Genomic DNA, 19,037 nt, shown 5'->3' with positions numbered 1-19,037 from the left:
AGTGATAATTTAGGGCCTAGATGTTGTCTCTCACCAGAAGTTCTTCCAGGCATGACTGTTGATGCGTTGTTTACCTGACCCGCCCGTTTGTTCGCTAGAGCTCAGTTAATAAAATCATGCGTCGCAAAAATCGGAGTCGCAGTCCTCGAGATCATGCTTACAGATCGCACAAATATCCCCGACAATGGCTACGCTGCTCTATTCACCGAAGAAATGCTCCAGAACTTAGATGCCACTCTTCTCTTCATTGAAAATGACACAGGATCCCCGACCAATGCTTGCAATACAAGTAACATGCAAGAAGCCTCCTTCATGCAATTTTCGACAATTCCTGGTTCATTTTCTCCTACCACATCTGTCAATACAAACAGCATTGAGCCACCTTCGCTCCCTCCCCATATATCGGTGGATTCTCTTCGACCACTCCTTGAACCAATGGAGCGCACGGAGCTCAACGACTCTGACCTTGCGAAAACTACATGGGCAAGCCGTAATCCTCGCCTACCCACTCTTCCTATTCGAGAGTGGCCAACGACTCAGGGAAGTGCCGTTACTGGAAGCCGTGCTCTCTTGCGGAAGGAAAATGAAGGTCGACGCGAGGAATACAATAAACAGCTGCGCGACGCTAAGGATCGAGTGCAACATGACATTGCCCGTCTTGCCTCCACCTTTCACCGAGACGAAAACCAGATCCAGTTTGACCTGGTTGGTGGTACCCTGTATCGTAAACCACGTCGCCTATGCTTCGAGGATGTAAAGATTAGTATGGAGGCCAAAAAACACAATGCAGGTGTGTTTCTTTTCGATGTCTACCCAGAATAAGTTGATGACATGATACTTACAGATCTTCCACCTGGAAAGCGTCTTGGGATCAAGAAACTCAGGGCTGTTGCCACTGCTAATACCACCTACGATAATCTCACACCAGAGGAAAAGAGTGAGATGGTAAAGGCGTTTGAGGCTGAGAAGGCTGTCAAAAGCAAATCAGTACGCAGCACAAGCTTGTCAGCGGGTAATGACTTTAGAGCAACATCTGGCCACATTGGACAAGAGGTCTGTCATGTTTAATTCAGCTTCTAACAAACAGACACTTACCTTGGATCTGTTAGCTCCAAAATCTGGCCGTACGAACCGGCGCCATGTCATTTTCTATCATGACACGCTCACACCTTGACGACGCCTTCCAGACCCAGGTTCATTCAAGTTTGGGAGCAGAAGAATTTATCTGGGATACATTTAATATGGAGCTCGTCGACATGGCACGGCATTTTGAGATGTGGGCATGTTCAAAGGCCACAAGTACGTTTACTTATGAGTACAATGTCTCTAGCTGATAAAATTTCAGATCACGACGAGAGAGAGACAACCGCTGGTATCCGGTGCGAGATCACTGCAAAGATCCAAACAAAACTCCGTAAGTTTATCCTTTCCGCTGATAATGATGGATTACTCACTATACAATAGGCTCTGCAAGTCATATTAGGACTGCAGCGATGCATTATGAAAAGTACGATACTCACATCATTCAGGCGTATGGTGTTGAGCTCCGTGGCTGGCCCAAAGGCATCCCCTTTATGACGCCATCAAATATCAAAGGCATTGTAGACCTGCGTAAGCTTCATGATGCGTTGGATAGCGGAAAATGTCACTGGCATGAGCTCACCCCTGAAGAATTACGGAGACGGGAGGAGGAATGACAAAAGAAGGTTGCTGATGGTGTGGTGCCTATTCGTCAGCGGAAACCACGTTCTGATAAGGGTAAGAAGAGGGTGCGAAATGTGATGGCGTCTGAGGGGGAGGCACCACGCTGGAAGCGTCGCAATGTTGGTCAATCAGGGGATGTCAGATCTTCGTCTCAAGCCTCCTCTTCGCGTCTCCCACCTATGCCTGACACTAATTAACTATGACTGCTGCTATTGACTTTAATAAAGACTTTACTCACCTGATTATACTGCACAAACTATAATATCCGTAACTTAATGCAGGATGACTGAATGGTAGCAGAGAGAAGCTGGTCTACAGCGAGGGTAGAAGAGTTGGTCTAAGCCAGCGCGTCGGGCTTTCAGAGCGGATATCCACATGTTTTGATCAAGCTGAGGGTTAGATAATTGTTTTTGATTGATCGGAGATGCGGGACGGTAGCTGGGGCTAGGCTCGTGATGTCATTGAAGACCCCAATTCGCTTTTTGGTCTTATTGTTCCTGAATACGGAATGTGCTTGCTTTGTACAGCCCAGACTCGATCTACTGTGTTCCCGTGACATTGGGATATACTCCTTCTGGCGTTCCACGATTTATATGATTTTTTCCTGATTTTTTCCGATTTATTTCACCAAGTTGTACTGCTTATCACCCGACACAGTGAGCAGGCAAGCGGGATCACGGTGATCTGATGGCCGGCATGAAGTCGGCAGGGCGGGATGATGTTCTTGTGCTTGCACCCTCTCCTCATCCATTTATAGTGATCCCCTGATGACGTATCAATGCCAATATCGGCCTTTATTCGAGTATTATCGGAGTACTGCCTCTTGACTACCTTTAAGCCATATTACATATGGTGGCTCGACACGCCATCACATGTTATATGACCTTACATGTGGGACGAGTAGGTGCCAATCTTGGCTCATTCACACTGGGACCCGACCCGAGTTCGAGTTTGCTTGTTTTCTCCACCTTGCCAGAGGAAGAGTCTTCTCACACTTTGGCGCACCATCACATTCTGCCGTTGATATACACTCACTACAGCATCCGGTTACCCAGCTGCAGCTGTAAAAGTATCCAGACCCAGGACAACTTCTGATCCCATGTGATCGCTTGATGGTGGTGCAGAGGCATAAAGATTGCGACGAATCCTCTTCACCTCGCCATGACGCGACAACGCATTCCGTTTACTTTCCCCCCTTGCTTAGTCCACGGGTATTGAATTATTTTATTGTTGTAGCATCAAACACAAGAGTCAGTCAGTTAGGTGGAGTCTTTTCGTCTGTCAACTCGGTTGCTTATTACTAGTACACTTAAGCGCCAATTGATATCGATGTGCATCATAGGTATTTATAATGGCAATTACAGGACATACTGCCAAGAATCTCATTGTTGAACAATGAAATGGTATTGACGCCGGCTACTTCGATATCTGACAGGTAAGAAACAGTGATAAAAACTTTGATCCAAACCACCCCCTGCGGATAAACGAGTCTTCCGCTTCGGTCAAGATGATGCAAGATTGAAAGTTAAGGTTTTCAGCAAGACTTCGGTAAATAAAGTGTTCAAATTGGAAAGCCTCCTTTTGAAGCTTCTCAGGCCACCCAGCAGCTATGGATCTGTACAATATGTCACGATTACGGCATTACTATTATCATCCTCTAGAGTCGAGAACTCTAGGAGTCAGGAGCGTAGGACCACCGCCGTGGCCCGTGACCGACCAGTCAGCATTGAGCAAAAATGAATGTAAACTAAAAAGAAGACCCCAGCGTGACTCGAACACGCGACCCCGAGATAAAGCTAGAAAGCTGCAATCTCATGCTATAACCACTTAGCTATGGAGTCCCGACATACTTTCGAAATGTCAGCCTCACATTCTCTCTTGAATCTCGTAATTTAGTATTTGTCCGATGAGTCCCTTTATCCCTCTACTACCTTCAACTATGGAAGGCTGGTCAAAAAGATATGTTGACCCACGCAAAGTCGCCAAATCTTATAGGCCCAAAGCTGGGGTACGTTCAATCTCCTAATTCGTATCGCCAATGCTCAACGTGAAGACACAGGCCATGTCTCCTGGGCTCAAACGCGCGCGCGAACCCTTTCGGATACCAAACGCTCTGACGGGCTTTGTCTTGGGTGCATTCGCTGTGGGGGTATACTCGTATTCAATATACGCTGTGAAACAAGACGAGTTCGAAGACCTCGACGAAGAAGTCAAGGCGCGCGCGACATCACTGGCGAGGGTGAATGCTGGGCATCTGACGGAGGACGAGGAGAAAGGGCTCATGGATGCTGCGATTGCAAAAGTTGCTACCGGGAAAAAGTAGAACAAATGTGGGGGACTGGGTGCACGGTGGAATCATACAGTGTGTTTATAATCACGTTAATGCTCTCACTTCTCTCTGCAGTGTTTTCCTGTCCATGAATTATTCCGGGTGAAGGGGTATCTCAAATACGGTAAGTATATCTAAACGACATCTAACCCAGTCCCCAGACACCCGCCTTCCGAACACCTTCAACCAACGCATTTACATTCCCCAGCATTGTACCAAGAATTGCCTTCTTTTCCTCAGTCGTCCGAACCTTTTCTGTGACCCCCGTCGCATTTGGACTCGTGTTAAGGACAAAGGCAGATCCCAATCGGGATCTTGTACTTGTTTGAGACACACTTTTCCCGGGATGAGGTCGCAAGAGGCTTGTGTTTGCAACTGAGCTCGCTGTGGACCTTTGCGGACTCTCCGGTACGAAGTCAAGGTCCCGCTGCAACATTTGCAGAGGCTTCGGCTTGAACACCGGTGAAGGGGCATTGACCGGTGTTTTTGGTTTTGGCAAAGGATCTGCCGTCGTCTTTGTTGGAGATGACTGTATAGAAGACGCAGCAGTCAAGGCTGAGGCAACAGACGACGTTGATGAAAAGGATTTAGCAGAGCTAGCCGACGTTGACCGCGACGTTTGACCTGAACAGAAGGTGCTGGAGCTCGCAGAGAGGGTTGTGCTTCCAGAGCTCGTTGTGAACCCAGATTGAGAGGTAGATGCTACGCTCCCAGAACCAGATGAGAAGGAGTAAGTGGAGGAGCCGTAACGTGATATCGGACGCGCTGGCGTCACATTGATGTATGGTTTCTTCGGTCGCAAGGACGTCGTAGCAACAGATGTCGCCGGAGCAGTGGCGATGAGCGGCACGGAGGGTGGATGCTTCAAAACATCAGTTTCTGCAGAAGGACTCTCGTCGAGCAGGTAGAAATACAAAAATTCCAAGCATTTCATTCTAATGTTCAAATGTCAAGATAATTGCAGATAACCGCGCGGGCATGACATACCTAACTTCACGAGGAGTTCCAGCGCGTTTGAGAATTTTGACGATAGCCTGTACTCCACTGCACTCTTCAAACGAGCGCAGAGTGGCAGAAGAATCAACTAGGATACAGAGGAGGGCATCCATGACAATGGATGACAGTGGCGCCTGTGATTCTCGGGTTTTGAAAAGTGAGCCGGACGGGTTTGGGTCAGATGGACAAGGTGCATGGCGTGAAGTCAAGAGTAGATCAATGAGTATCTTCCAATGCCTATCAGATTTAATTATCAAACTTTTCCGCGATGACGCACCTCTATGGGATATTTCCGACCAAGATACGTTTTGCTGGCAGGGTGCAGCATGACAATACCTTGAATAAGAGACAAGGAAAGTGAGAGTTGGTCCAACAGTTGTGATATTTGGGTGCTGTCACTGTCTGCTCTTGTCATCAATAACGAACCGGGCAAAATGATAAAAATACCGAACCGTCAGGTGTTCCCCTATTTAAGAGGGTTTCAAGTTTAGCTGAAACTTCTGCTATCCAAGGCATTAACCTGAGCGGTACTATACGCAGATTAACTACTAAGAAGGAAACAGACCAACATGATACCCACTATTACATTCAAACATGTGCTGTAGAGCCACGAAAAAGTCAAGGATTTCTGATTTCTTTTGAGCACAGATCGACAGTTGACACTCTAGGCGTTGCAAGGCAGCCGTTTTACTCGCATAAGCCGTACGAGGGGACAAAATCTATCAAGCTCGCAAGTCAGCAAGCTGTCATTGATGTGGAAAGGAAGCACTTGCATCATCCAGAGAGTCTTGTATAAGGGTTCGTATGTTCGACAGCTGATCATCCATGGTGCATGTATTCGTAAAATGGGTGGCGGAGGTTGAGTGCAAATTTGATAAGTTGAAATTTGTCTCGCGTCTGTAGGCGTCTGTTTGTTGACTTTCGGGCCGCAGAGTTTCGCGACGGAGTCACGTGTGGAGCTAGGGTTAGGGTTCAAAAATCACCTATGCCTTGGTTTCAAAATTGTAAACTCTTTTTGAATAGTAGTACCACAATGGCCAGCCTCGTCCGGAGCGTTTTGGCTAATCAGTCGCGCTCGCTTCGGGGACTGGGTGTCAGGTCGGCACCTGTCTTGTCGAGGACTACCCTGCGAACCCCCAGGTTTGCTGGTTTCGCGACTGCGAGTGAAGATGCGGAAGCGGAGATTCCACAGCCAAATGACGCCCCGGTGCCTTTTGGCGGCGAGAGGGAAGGTCACACTGATTGGTCCAAGAGTTACTATGGTCTTTCGCAACAGGCTTTCCCTAAAGAGGCTGCCGACATCCTTCTTGCGCCTGTGGATCCTCTCGACGTTGAATGCAAGCCAGGTGCACTAACTTTTGTTTTTCGTTGCACGCCTGTTCATTCCTATTGGGACAGATGGCCTTCTTTACCTTCCTGAAATCAAATACCGTCGCATTCTGAACAGGGCGTTCGGTCCTGGTGCATGGGGTTTGGCACCTCGTGGTGAAACCAATGTCAGTGCAAAAATTGTCAGCAGGGAATACGCTCTTGTATGCCAAGGACGGTGTGTATGTCCATTTTCTAGGGGATCTCTTTCTCAATATCTTTATTTAGGCTTGTCGCCATTGCTAGAGGCGAGCAGGAGTATTTTGATGTCAATGGAGTCCCCACGGCTACTGAAGCGTGCAAGAGCAATGCCCTGATGCGCTGCTGCAAGGATCTGGGAATTGCTAGTGAACTTTGGTGCGCTTTTTCAAGATCAAATCTACTCGGGTTTAATGCTACTCAGGGATCCTCGATTCATTCGCGAATTCAAAGCTAAATATTGTGTTGAAGTGTTTGCCGAGCACATCCCTACTAAGAAAAAGTTCGTACATTGTATTTACCTCTTGCAAACCCATTTCTCAGTCATCCCAATGTCTACAGGAAGAAGTTGTGGCGGCGCAAGGATGCCCCGAAGCTGGCTTACCCTTACCAAGAGTAAACGCATAGCCAATCCATTGTACCTTCTTACAAGCATGTATCGTAATGCTACATGTCTCTGGCACTCCACTCTCATAAATCTATGCATAATTACATACATGCCTCATGAAAATAATAAGAGCAAACCTGAGTAGATCATCCAGAATATTGCCTTTTCACGGCTTTCCCAGTGACTACCACGTTCACACGTTGCTTATCTTTTAACGATGTGGTCAGTGCCCTTCGCGCGACGTACACCTCTTGTCTCACACCTGTCATCGTCAGCAAACACATTCTAAACGCTCAAGTCTCCATTCGAGCGCCCTGCTGCAAGAAATGGTTCGACTGTGCTGAGTGCCACGCTGAATCCGAGACGCATCCACTGGTACGGACAACCGAGATGGCCTTCATATGCAAAAAGTGCAAGAAGGCTTTCCGTAAGGACATGGCGAATTACGAGGAGAGCGACGAGTATTGTCCGCATTGTGATAACCATTATGTGCGTTTGTATCCCGTATATCAGACTGATTAATTGGATTGGATACATTATGTGCAGGTCATTGAAGCAAAGACGCCGCAAGCTATCGTCGGTGTAGAAGGTGATGATGCTAGGGTGGATGCTAGGTGCGCCCGCATTGATCTTCGCTGGTGCTAGCACTGACTTTGAAATCAGAATGTTAAAAGACGATCGGGTGAAGGAGACCAAGAAACGGACCATCTTTTCCCGGGACGACTTCGAGGATCGGCTGGGATGAGCGTGGATAACGACTTTACTGTGTTTTGAGAGTTAATTCATTCTAGGTTGTATCATCCCAGCCGCCACCGTTACTTTTCAGTGTTTTGGCAATATACCTGTGGCCGGGGCGCAATGAGCGCACCGTTTCGCACCTCTGTTGCGCTGGAAGGATGTAATCAAATGCATGTCGCCATTACGCGTCAATTTTGCTCTCGTCGTAAGAGGCATTCAAATCGTTCCTCAGAGTATCTTTCGTTGGTTGACTGGCCATTTGATCTCTGAAATTGACATACCCTCCTTTGTGTTCCCTAGTTTCATCACTAAAAGAGCCTGAAGCGCTCAAACTGACACATGTCGTGAATACATTTCTCACGACGAAGGGGTACGGACAGATCAGACGACCAACAGGACTTCTTCTTGCCTGTCGGCCCTCTGGATTCAAATCCCATTTCCTCTCGCTCCTCCAAGTCTACTCTCACAATCGACAATGCTTGCAGATCGCCCTTTTAGACTTTCTGTTACTTACTCCTTGTCGCGTTATAGAAATGACCCGTTTTCGTTTTCGTAAATCGGCTTCTTGAATGGCTTCGTGATTGTGTACGGTGTACACCAGTTTTGTTCCCCACTGTCGTCCGAGAACTCGGAACCCATCATGGGCTTTGTACACCGTACACGATTACGAGGCTATACAAGAAGCTTGTTACTATGTCGGTAAACCATGCGTACTAGATGATAACGTGGACTCCGGGCGTATTCATATTCTGCGAACGCAGCTTCGCACAGAATACTGCAGACTTTGTTGGATACACAGGCCAGGCATAGTGCTGAGGACAGGAGGCAAGACAGTCGGAAAGCAGCAGGGTATTAGTTCTGTAAGAGATGGTCTGCGTGTGCCAGTAAAACCCGAAGAGCAGAGGGCAAGGCGTACCAGCCAGGAAATTGAAAACGAAAGCACTGCTGCACACCCAATTTCTCCCGTTGAAAAGCAAAACAAGCAATACGCGTAAAAATGTTCAAGTTCCTGAGCGATACAATAATAAATGAAAGAGATACGACACGGTAGAGCGACGAGGATGACCCAGTAGGAAGCCGTTGGGGATCATGAAGCTGTTTGGCGCTCCACAAGGGACCAAGAACTCACATTGTAACCCCTTCTACTCCCTTCGTGCGCAATAAAGTAAATAGCAACACCCTATTAAACGAGACTACATTAGTGGTTAATCTCGAGCGAAGGTAATGGCGGCGGCAGTGACAGGGAAGAACCAAAAGTCTGTGAAATAGCACTTCTACGCGAGCGGTAAGATGGTGGTGGGGATCTACTGTCCATGAGCCCCATCTGCTCCATATACCTCAGACGGTTTGTCTGAGACGAAACTTCTTGTCGTAACCGTTCGATCTCTTCTTCATATGCATTACGGGAAGACTGGGTCAGTCTGCTCGGGAGGCGATCCGCCGGCTGACCAGGTGTCATTGGCGCTAGAGATTCGGTGGATTCGGTCTGCGCAGAGGGATATGATGACGACTCTGCACACTGTTCTTCATTGGAGTTATTGATAATATCCACAGAGGAAGTCGGTGAATACGCAGTCGTTAAGTCATTCACTGAGTTAATGGTCTCTCTATGCGATGAATGCCGATAGCTGACTGTAGAAGGGGAGCTGGAGACTCTCGAAGTATCGTAACCGAGTCGACCTGAAGGAGGAAGAACAAGGGAGTCGCTGTCAGAGGCGCTGGCGAGAATCTGGGTTGTCAAGGGCCGCTGGAAATCGTGGCCATCACTATCTTCGCCTATTTCGGCGTCAGACTCAAGGCATGGAGTCCTGTTCGGGGAAACGATGACAAACTTCCTTCTGCGTTTTCGCAGGACGAGGTAGATAATGATGGCTACTAAGAAAGCGAGAAGGCCGATGGATCCTGCAATTATACCGCCAATCTGGGCTGTCGAAGGTCTTGAAGAGACAAAAGTGAGATACGTGGGCAACGTACAGTGCTGTGGAAAGACATACCGGAAAGCGTCACCCGCTTTGGATGAAGGAACCACAATCGTAGTTGTAATGACAGACGTTGGGGCCTGGGCCGCGACTGTATAGGTAGTTGTAAAGACCTCCGTTTCGGTTGTATATGGCATGGATGTCGTCAGGGTAGGTGAGACAGTTATGGTCGTTAACGTGTAAAGAGTCCTTATAGATATGAAAGTTGTCGTATAAATAGTATAACCACCGTCCTGCATAGTATTGCCTAGTCTTACGCTGTTCGACAGTATTTAGCCATTTGTTTGACAGCAAAAGTCAAGGAGAAGGACACACAGAGGGTCATATGTTGATAATTCCGATTGCAACCCAGCGGAACTACTATGTTGGTAAGCTGACATTGTAGTTGTATCAACGGGAATAGGAGTTGGACTGGTGAATCCGTCATTGCTCTCGGATTGCCTCATCTCAGGGTGCGAGGCGTTCATAGGTGAGGAAGTAATTGTATTAGAGGGCTGCGGCAGTCCTCGTACAAGGGACGGCTGAGAAGACACGGCGCTTGTGGCAGCTGCTGTCCCTGATATTGGAGACTGCGCTAGCATACTGAAGGAATCACATTTGTGGTTCGCCTGACTGGACGAATTGGGAGTTGAGCCTGTATCTGGCGATGTAGTGATGGAAGTTATATCTCCACCGCTAGTATAACTATGGGAAAAATTGGATGCGGCTGAAGAGCTCGTTGAAGGAGTGAATGCTATTCTGGATGGACTTGAGGTCTGGATTATGCTCGAAGAGTAAGATGCAGTAAGTGGCGTGGCTCCACTGCTAGGGCTCATGAAGTCGTGGGTAATAGTGGGTGTACGCTCTGAAGCAAACATGGTGGCCGCCGATGTGGGAGTACTCGTGTCTGAAGGCGCATCATCGGAGGTAGTTGAACCGGATGCCAACACTTTGGTTTGCGATGAATCAATACTCGAGGAATCAGAAAACGAAGTATGCAATAGAGTTTCAGTGAATGAAGTAGTGGTATTTGAAGCAATCGTGGTCTGTGAGGACTGGATTACAGCGACCGAAGTCCTTGCGTCCAAGAATGCTGAGGCGGTGATGGCTACAGAACCTGCAGCCGAAGGTCTCCTTGAGGAGGAGGAAAGTGGTGATGTAGTCACTCTCTTACTAGAGGAGACAACAGAGTTAAGGGGAGCTGCTGAGCTGGTAGAGTGTAGTATGGGAGCGGTGTTAAAGGAAGGGAATGTCGCCTGTGATGAGCTTGAACCCGTAGGCTCTGACACTGAGGATGAAATGACAGTAGAAGTAGCAGCATTGGTAGCAGAAGTGGTAGAAAAGAGCGAAACGAAGCTGTCTGTTAATGCCCGATGTGTCGTAGAAGTTGACACAAACAACATCTCTGATGTGCTCGAACGGTAGGGGAAGAAGTCGAAGTGCCTGTGTTCTGTTGCGTCCAGTCGGTGAGCCTTCTGCGGGTGATATATCTAAGACGGTGATGGTAACCGTCGCATCTGTGTTGAAAGCTATTGGCTCTCTATAATCCTGTGAACCAGTTAGATAACGTGGTTCAACATTGCGCTTTGGCCTATAGAGGTCGAGTGAATATTATATCAACCGTGACAGAATCTATATAAGCTTACCAAGTGGGAGAACAAACCTCAGACAACGAAACCTCTAATCAAAGGATGGGGGCGAAACGAGTCAGACCCATCGTTCTTATAGTCAGCACTCGCAAGTTGATCCCGTCGTAACGACTCTTGTATTCAACCTGTTGGTCGTCTAAGAACTGACGGCGTCTTGCCCCCTTTCATCTTTTTGAATGGTCACTAAGAAAAGGTTGTATCGAAGCTCTTGACTGTAACCAACGGAGCACTCACCCAAAGATACATGCAGAATGATTGACTGCAAACAGATGAATCATCCGAGATGATCTTGCCACTATTTCTCGCGGTCCTGCCTCAGTTCTTGCCAGCTGTCGAAGTAAATAACAGCAGAAAATTCCCATTCAGACCTTGTTGAGGTGACGTTCGCATGCAGAGTCGGACCGCGGCAATTCCCGATTGGATTTACTCAATGACAGCTTTTTCCTTTTCATTTGGTCAAATCTTGTCATACTTTCACACTTTCCAGCACCACTGCCTTCTTTTAGGATCAAGACACTGTCGATCTCTTCGGTTGAGAATCTGACCTCAACACTATCTTACGACACGACGTTTCGTGTTTACCCAGTTGACAACATACTGGCATGGTGAATCTTCTTGCACGATGGCTGTGGATATTACGCGAGAGCACTTTGCGATTCGCCACCATCAGGATCATGAGGAGTCCCGATGTTCAGTAGGATGGCATAGGTCTGCAGCTAGATTTTCTTTCTTCGCGCGTTCAAGATAGCTTTCATTTCCCAAGTTTGAAATGGATCCTTTGGAGAGGTTTACAAAGGGTGCAGTTCTTAGTGGACTCCTACTGACTTTGGCCCAGTCCAAATTAATTGCCAGCTACGGCTCAAAAGACGGTAGCAATTAGGATACCTGATCCCCGATGTGCAAAGGACGAGATTGAAGATGTACAGCAGGAGGTGTTCTCTCAACTCGACTCACTGTGTTACACCTGCTCAGCCTGCTGGTCCATCTTGTCAACGTTTCCTGGATACCATAGATCCAATCTGATTACAATCCTCGAATTGTCATGGAATATATATTCCTCTCACTCTATCTACTTCATGGAATACATCGTCGATTCTGGATAAGAAACCTGTTGGCAGCTTTCAAGAAAATCGAAGAGCGGAGGGAGCAGTTCTCTTGAAATCTATCAGCGGTGCTCACGGGGCATTTGTTTGTATTATCAATCCTACATGCTAGGTATATTGTTCCGGAGGATCATGGATACGCGGTTCTGTTTATCAGCTTCCTCAAGCGACAATCGTTCTTACTTTTTCCAGGTAAATTCGGTCGTATATCAAGAACCATCGTCGTACGCGAACTTCTCTGCGAGTATCTCCACAGCGAGGTTGAACTCCAACGTGGCATTCAAGGCGCTATGATAATTTCTATAATCTTCCCTTCTATCGACGGCCCGAGTTAACGCCGAAGAGACTGACTACTCTCGAGACGAACGCCGATGATTATGCTGACCATGAACATAGATGCTATCTGAGTCCCCGGAGCTCCTGCTAAACATGACAGATCCTACCACCTGCACTGTGTAGTTGTCAACATCCTTCTCTGTGCGGGTGACCACCAGCACAGTCAAAATTCACCGATTTTGGGGACACCGATGGCAACTATCAGGAACGCTCCACGAAGAAAAATAGTTTTGTAGGCACGTCATATTGGATCTCCTCAGAAGTTATCAGGCAGTCGATATGACCACAAGGCAGACATTTGGAGCATTGAAATCGCCGCAATTATATTAGCTAAGGGAGAACCACCCTACGCAGAGCTACATCCGATGAAGGGTCGGTATTCATAGACAACAGCTCTTTCTCACCTTAATCGAAGATCCTCTTTTTAATTCCTAAAAACCCACGGCCGATACTGGAAGTTTCTCCAAGCCTTTTCAGGACTTGGTATCATTTTGCCTCCGACCTTCTACTCGTGGCATTTTGAAGCACAACTTGTTCGTTTGAATAGCGAAGAAAACTGGCTACCCATTCAGAACGATGCATATGCTTTCTATCTGTCGAAGATTGTCAATGCCACGCCTTTGTGAAACCCGTCACGTCCGCAACGACCTTCTGTCTCCATGTAATCGTCTAACCGAAGCGTAAGTTGTGGCATAAACACTCATCGGGTATTTGAGGACACTGGAACTTACCTCTACACCCACTAAGTTTATTTCTCGCTCAGTCTCTTCACCCCACCTGTGTACTTTTCGTGGTTCCGGACCGCCATGCACCGTCCGTTCATGACACATGCTTGGAACTGATGACATCGCAACCGATGTCACCGAGTACCAATGGCCAGGAGGGGACGTAAAGGCGAACGTCTTGCATTGGCAGGAGGAAAGTGCGAAATTCGGGGGACGTTGTGCAGTCTGAAGGTGGTGAGATTAGTGACGAATCATAACGTGGGTAAAGGATCAACATTTCAACCGCCAGAATCAAACCTTCGTCATTACAAAAATTGGGAATTGGTATTATCTTTGCTACTCCTTTCAAGTTTCATGAGCTCGGTGGGTACTAGGTATAGTAGGTTGCTGATTGCAAAAATAACGCGGAATAATTTGGCAGCTCCCGAGTCCTGGACCCCGAGCCTTTCTCGCAGTACTAAGTCATTTTGGAAATGACGAGAACTGATATGTGTTTATCCACTACAGTCGTTATTAAAAAGAACGTCTCCTCTTTCCTAAAGGGTCTGGGTTCTCTAGCAACAAAATACTAAACGGCTAGCGAGAACCTACGGATCTAGAAAGGTCGTACGTATCGACTGGCTATAGCCTGCCCCGTATAGGTACTTCCCAGTGCTCTCTACTAAACCTAAGGAGAATAGCAGCTGTCTCCTTACTCTCTCTCGACAGGTCTGGATTCGCCTGATACTTACAAGCTAAGGGATGACCCGGCGTGCGCATCATTCCACCCAGGTCTGCCCCGTATGGGCATCCTTCCCACCCACTAATCCTGATCGCCGAGACCAGAAATAGTAAACCCAGAAGCCTCGTTCACGACTAGGGACACGAACTACGGCCTCATCTCCTTCTTGATCCGCCTCAAACATATGTACTGCTGTCTACCAATTTTGTACTTTGTATCCGGCGAAATGAATCCCCATGCCTCGCCGTAGAACTTCTTGAATTTGTAACACCGCACAGGGTATATGAACGTTCGAGCTTCTCCTAGCAACTCACGCTCTAGGCTTCAAGGATGACCGATCCCTCCCCTTGGCCGCCTGAATCTAAGTAAAGCTTATTCAACGTGGCACTTTCGACCAGGAAGTATGCAGAAAGCGGAAGGCATAATTGTTCAGACGTAGCACTTGTGCCGGTATTGATAGAGATCTTTGCCAAGCGACCCGCCCAACACGGAACGCCAAGATCTGGGGATAAGAGGTTCGGGGGAGTTATGGAGATCCCCGTTTATCTGAATCTGGCCCAGACTCTTTTCTTCTCAGTTATCAACAACAACCAATGATTTTGCAGTGTTCGTTCACATGATTCAAGACTTTGATCTTTGTCCCGCCCTCGGCGAATCCCGCAATGTCCATATGTAGTAGTGTACGGTCCTCATTCGAGGGCGGATCACTAGACGTTCTTAGTGTCTGAGCGCTGCGCGAAAGTAGTCAGTGACATTGGTCTTTTCTCGGTCTAATGAATGGTAATCATTCTATATCATAGATGATCATTATCATAAGTTCTAATCAGACGACGGGCGGAGACCCTCAAGATTACGAACTATGTGAGATGGGAAAACAACAACAAAGAGCGTATCTGCAGAGAGGAGTGATATAAAATAATGCAAGCATAGAACACTAGATGGATGATGGAAACCGTAAAAGATAGACTGAGCAGCTGGAATACACATATAATAGTATATAACCGAGCACCAACGAAGGAAGCAAGGGTAAAAAAAAGTCGGTCATTGAGCTTCCTCCATCTCCGCCTCCTCCTGAACCACCCCAACCTCATACTCACCACATACATCCCATCGCGAGCCATCCGCAGCTGCCGACACATACTTGACAAACCGCATTACACGCTCGTCCCTCAAAACCAGTAACAGACGGTTAAATCCGGGCTGCACTGTCAGTAGTGTGCTATCTTCCTCGTCATCGTCCTCTTCGTCCTCCGGGGGCCCAGCCTCGTCAGCATCCATAGGGATCGGGTCGGGGCTACTATGTTTCCCATTCGGACTACCATCGGACGGACTGTGTCCTCCGTTGCCACTCGCGGTTGCTGCTGCGGAGCCACCGTTGGTAGACCCGTTGCCGTTGCCGCTAGAGTCTACCGTCCAGGCAGTCCCATTAAGAACAGCCGACTTTTTGTACGTACCGGCACGATACACGGCCGGGTCGTCCTCTTCATTATGTGGAGCCATGTAGCACTGAAAGAATGTTCATTAGCGAGGAAATTAATGGAATGAAAATTTTATTACCTCCCAAGCACCCCACTGGCCAGCGGCCCATCCACGAAGCTCCTTGCCCCTCCCTTTGCCCACCCTTCCTCTCATGTCATCGTCTTCACTCTCCAAAGCCTCGGGCGTCAGTCCAAGGACTACATCCAATCTAGCTTCATTTTCCTCGCTCGTCGCGAGCGTATAATCTAACCCGGGTCTAAACCGCCTCGCTTCGACATTATGTCTTAACGGTAGAAGTTTAGTCACGCTTGCCATCCATGCTCGCAAAGCTTGAGATGGGAACAGCTCATCCTGGAGCGCCCGTAGAATCTCCGATGGAGAGGGATGGGCGGAGAGTGGGGTGACGGACGTGACAGGAGCGGAGGGGGAGGGCGGGAGAAGGGTGCAGTACCGCCACTTGTGCGGAGGTCCTTTGACGGTCCAGGCGCTATTGGATTCGGCAACGAGCGGTGCTTTGCCATTTGTAGCCCCGTGGGGCATATGTGTCGTCGGGTTCGACGACGCGGGGAGGTTGATACCAGAAGAGTGTGGTGGGACGCGGCCCATTCGTTCGGGACCAAGGCCGTCCGTCGCATCAAGATCTCGTAGACGTGGTTCGAGGGCCTCGGCAAGATCATTCTTGAGGAAAGAGTGCAACTCCAGAGACGACTCTTCGACAAAACGTGAGGCGAGAGCTTTCATGGTGCGAGACTGAAGGTAGACGGGGTTGAGATATTCACTAAGGAAAGATATGTGCTCCTCGGATAATGGCTGGTCTGTTAGCTGAGGTAATCCGTCAGGTAGCGGTGAGGAGGTCGGTGTGTCTGTGTATGGTCTAAAGACGGTAGAAGTAGAAGCCTGTGAGGAGCATCAGCAGTGTACAGAACCATCGAGGAGATCACCAACCAGCTGCTCTCGTGAGCTCTTGCCCTCAGCGGTTAGCCGTTCGGGATCATAGCCTTCCTCACCCTCCTGGGCGGCATGGAACCAGCCGCTAATGCTCAAGCGCTCCCTGCCATCTTCTCCTTCTCCGCCGACGACCACTTCCTCGACAGAGTGGAAGCTGCGACCGGGCTGGACCTCGAAAAAGATGAACTGATTCCAACTTGGTGGGATCATTTTTGCCGGTACAGGAAGCGGTTCCAGGTTACCATCACCAGCTTCCTTGACGGGATAGAGCTCGAGGGCGCCTCCCCAGTCCTTTTGCCAGAGTTGGTAATTGGGAAGGGGCATGTAAAGAATGTAGGAAACGCGTCGGCTACCGATGACATCGTCGTGATTGAGGAGATGGCAACCTTTGGTGTACGAATTGACCGACATGTCCTGTTTCTTGCCAGATAGAGGTCCGCAACCAGTGACGGTTCGGAGGAAAGAACGAAATTCGTAGGAGTAGAGCGCATCTCGGAGTCTGAGGAGATTGGGTAGGAGGGAAATTTGAGAGGAGGTGAGGTAATTGAGCGAAGCAAGGTCCCCTGTCTGATTTACCTGCAGGGTAACGGGAATTGTTAACAAGACCGGCGCATATAGTCAATGAAACGGACCTTGTAGATGTCGGTCTCCTTCTCTGTGAAGCTCAGCTCGCTAAGACACTCGTCCTTGACATTCTTGAGCAGGTCATCTTGGAAAAGCTTCTCGACCATGGCATAGTGAAACGGCGTGCTCTCGAGGTAGGAGGTGTTTAGTCTCGATATGTTGGCATGGTCGAAGAGATCCGTCGCAAAGGCAGCAACTGGATCGCCTGCTGCAGTACCATTATTGGGATGTTGAGTCTTCAGCCGCTTCAACAAGGATACGGTGTCTGATTGGTCTGCAGACGGCGATCGAGGGCGCGCCATGGCAGTTTTTGGAGGTCGAGGCCGTACTCGTCCAGTTGAATTAGCTTGTGGTTGTTGGCAATAACGGTGGCGGATTGCCCGCTAAGCTGGGTTGGTCGCGGCGGGTCGGATGCCTGTAAAGAAAGGCGGCGAGGTCGTCATCAGTACGGGGATGAGAATGTGGGGAAGGGTAAGTAGGCCATCGACTGACCCAGTAATCCGTAAGGCGGCAGGACAACGAGAACGAGGAATGGGAATAAAAGGCAGATATATGTTGATATGTGCAAGATATATGCCTCTGTAAGGTTTCGGAAGAAAAATGGTAGAAAAATGCAAGTTGGAAAATTGGCCGGCAACCAGGTGATGGCCGGTTTAGGAAGGTGGGAGTCTCGACTGGATCTCGGCCTGTTTGGACCTGGCTGTACCTGCCTCTGACGATTCGTATTTCAAGTGATTACAAGTCTATACCCGTCTATACCTCGCATCCTGTAGGAACCAGAGGGGGTAATACCACATGTCTGCCGTGTAACTCCCGGACTTTATAGCGAAAGGTATCACAGGTACCGCAAGATTCAGATCCATGCACAGACACAATTCTATACTGATGAACCACTAAGAGCTAGTTTTACCGTAGATGTCTGGACTCACTACAAAATGAACCCACTTGACGCCCACTACAAATACTTCCTTGATCCTCCTCTACACGCAAGCCCCGTTGCCGTCAGAGTCGAGATTCCCGGTCCTGGAAATTTTCTTCTGCTTCCAAGTACCCTGCTTCCAGATTGGTTCCTTCGCTCCCACCAGCTCGTCCAATCATCAATTACCTGCACTGCTGCAATTGGCTGATATTCTGAGTCGGTCTTACTTCCCGACTCTATACCAATCCCGACTCGCCGAGCTTCATTTAGTTCATGTCTGGACCCTTTGACTACCCTTGTCCCAATATTCGATATTCAGCGGCGCGTGTTGGCGCATCTGGACTTGCTGCACCGTCATCGCGTATCGCTTGTCGGCCGACCCTCACTCGGCATTCTCCCTAGTGACCTTCCATATTTTTTCCTTGAATAAAAGTCCTCGTCATTAATCGGCGTCATGTCCGTTCAATCATCATGTCTGTCATTTTATGCACTAACCCCTTGTCATTTAAATTATCCCTTTTTATTCCTCGCAGCTTTCCTTGTGGCGTCATTGACCATCTCGTATCTCATTGTTGTGGCGCTCTCGACTCTACTGCCGCCGTCGCAAGTTACGACATTAACGCTCCCTACTTCCGAGCCAATAACCACTCGACTTGAACGTCGTGTTGCTTCGGCCATGTATCCGATCGCGTTTCAACCAAAAATATAATATAAAGACCGTATTTCGAACCGTAAAATATCTTGTACAACATGGAAATAGACGAGACTGTACAACTAAATAGCAATGTAAGAAGAAGGACAACACGGTACTAGGCATGCAAATGAACGAGATGTGTGTAATATTTATTGACAAC

General features: G+C 48.3%; 7 protein-coding genes and 1 non-coding gene across 8 annotated transcripts; 4 read left to right on the top strand and 4 right to left on the bottom strand.

Moving 5' to 3' along the window:
* Positions 1-153: 153 nt before the first annotated feature.
* Positions 154-1,697, top strand: EV420DRAFT_1639959 (uncharacterized protein; the record flags this gene model as incomplete). The annotated part of the gene is made up of 5 exons (XM_060477041.1): positions 154-790; positions 845-1,053; positions 1,110-1,299; positions 1,346-1,414; positions 1,465-1,697. The coding sequence occupies 5 exons, from the start codon at positions 154-156 to the stop codon at positions 1,695-1,697; spliced, it is 1,338 nt and encodes a 445-aa protein (XP_060333403.1).
* A 1,763-nt stretch (positions 1,698-3,460) lies between these two features.
* Positions 3,461-3,545, bottom strand: EV420DRAFT_t96. The gene has a single exon. It is a non-coding gene; the product is annotated as a tRNA-Cys (tRNA).
* A 98-nt stretch (positions 3,546-3,643) lies between these two features.
* On the top strand, positions 3,644-4,027 carry EV420DRAFT_1639958 (uncharacterized protein; the record flags this gene model as incomplete). Its single annotated transcript, XM_060477040.1, has 2 exons — positions 3,644-3,712; positions 3,764-4,027. 2 exons carry the CDS (start codon positions 3,644-3,646, stop codon positions 4,025-4,027), a joined length of 333 nt encoding a protein of 110 aa, XP_060333402.1.
* Positions 4,028-4,102: 75 nt separating this feature from the next.
* EV420DRAFT_121209 (cell division control protein 14, SIN component-domain-containing protein) lies at positions 4,103-5,915 on the bottom strand. The gene is made up of 6 exons (XM_060466380.1): positions 5,803-5,915; positions 5,610-5,748; positions 5,482-5,559; positions 5,307-5,431; positions 5,021-5,256; positions 4,103-4,968 (listed from the first exon to the last, which is right to left on the bottom strand). The coding sequence occupies exons 1-6, from the start codon at positions 5,854-5,856 to the stop codon at positions 4,179-4,181; spliced, it is 1,422 nt and encodes a 473-aa protein (XP_060333401.1). The 5' UTR covers positions 5,857-5,915; the 3' UTR covers positions 4,103-4,178.
* Positions 5,916-6,050: 135 nt separating this feature from the next.
* Positions 6,051-7,098, top strand: EV420DRAFT_1526506 (mitochondrial genome maintenance MGM101-domain-containing protein). Its single transcript, XM_060472421.1, has 5 exons — positions 6,051-6,375; positions 6,428-6,575; positions 6,626-6,754; positions 6,801-6,878; positions 6,938-7,098. Exons 1-5 carry the CDS (start codon positions 6,063-6,065, stop codon positions 6,993-6,995), a joined length of 726 nt encoding a protein of 241 aa, XP_060333400.1. The 5' UTR covers positions 6,051-6,062; the 3' UTR covers positions 6,996-7,098.
* A 161-nt stretch (positions 7,099-7,259) lies between these two features.
* On the top strand, positions 7,260-7,728 carry EV420DRAFT_1266403 (CHY zinc finger-domain-containing protein; the record flags this gene model as incomplete). Its single annotated transcript, XM_060467327.1, has 3 exons — positions 7,260-7,472; positions 7,530-7,597; positions 7,647-7,728. Coding segments are annotated over 3 exons (363 nt in total), but the record flags the coding sequence as incomplete, so codon positions are not given.
* Positions 7,729-8,919: 1,191 nt separating this feature from the next.
* On the bottom strand, positions 8,920-11,082 carry EV420DRAFT_1639954 (uncharacterized protein; the record flags this gene model as incomplete). Its single annotated transcript, XM_060477039.1, has 3 exons — positions 8,920-9,658; positions 9,716-9,958; positions 10,016-11,082. The coding sequence occupies 3 exons, from the start codon at positions 11,080-11,082 to the stop codon at positions 8,920-8,922; spliced, it is 2,049 nt and encodes a 682-aa protein (XP_060333398.1).
* A 3,816-nt stretch (positions 11,083-14,898) lies between these two features.
* Positions 14,899-17,922, bottom strand: EV420DRAFT_1304896 (Oxoglutarate and iron-dependent oxygenase degradation C-term-domain-containing protein). The gene is made up of 5 exons (XM_060468467.1): positions 17,757-17,922; positions 17,273-17,679; positions 16,638-17,216; positions 15,771-16,589; positions 14,899-15,719 (listed from the first exon to the last, which is right to left on the bottom strand). Exons 2-5 carry the CDS (start codon positions 17,564-17,566, stop codon positions 15,255-15,257), a joined length of 2,157 nt encoding a protein of 718 aa, XP_060333397.1. The 5' UTR covers positions 17,567-17,679; positions 17,757-17,922; the 3' UTR covers positions 14,899-15,254.
* Between the last annotated feature and the right edge of the window lie 1,115 nt (positions 17,923-19,037).

Source organism: Desarmillaria tabescens (assembly GCF_030435595.1).
Source record: "Desarmillaria tabescens strain CCBAS 213 chromosome Unknown EV420scaffold_10, whole genome shotgun sequence".
Lineage (NCBI taxonomy): Eukaryota > Fungi > Basidiomycota > Agaricomycetes > Agaricales > Physalacriaceae > Desarmillaria > Desarmillaria tabescens.
This window is presented reverse-complemented; position numbering and strand designations above follow the sequence as displayed.

Coding starts and splice junctions, on each gene's coding strand:
- EV420DRAFT_121209 (XM_060466380.1), bottom strand. CDS start 5,856: ATGGATGATCAGCTGTCGAACATACGAACCCTTATACAAGACTCTCTG. Junction 5,560..5,609: donor GCACATGTTTGAATGTAATA/GTGGGTATCATG, acceptor ATCTGCGTATAG/TACCGCTCAGGTTAATGCCT. Junction 4,969..5,020: donor GGAACTCCTCGTGAAGTTAG/GTATGTCATGCC, acceptor TTTGAACATTAG/AATGAAATGCTTGGAATTTT.
- EV420DRAFT_1526506 (XM_060472421.1), top strand. CDS start 6,063: ATGGCCAGCCTCGTCCGGAGCGTTTTGGCTAATCAGTCGCGCTCGCTT. Junction 6,376..6,427: donor CGACGTTGAATGCAAGCCAG/GTGCACTAACTT, acceptor CTATTGGGACAG/ATGGCCTTCTTTACCTTCCT. Junction 6,879..6,937: donor CACATCCCTACTAAGAAAAA/GTTCGTACATTG, acceptor CAATGTCTACAG/GAAGAAGTTGTGGCGGCGCA.
- EV420DRAFT_1304896 (XM_060468467.1), bottom strand. CDS start 17,566: ATGGCGCGCCCTCGATCGCCGTCTGCAGACCAATCAGACACCGTATCC. Junction 17,217..17,272: donor AGGAGACCGACATCTACAAG/GTCCGTTTCATT, acceptor GTTACCCTGCAG/GTAAATCAGACAGGGGACCT. Junction 15,720..15,770: donor GCCAGTGGGGTGCTTGGGAG/GTAATAAAATTT, acceptor ACATTCTTTCAG/TGCTACATGGCTCCACATAA.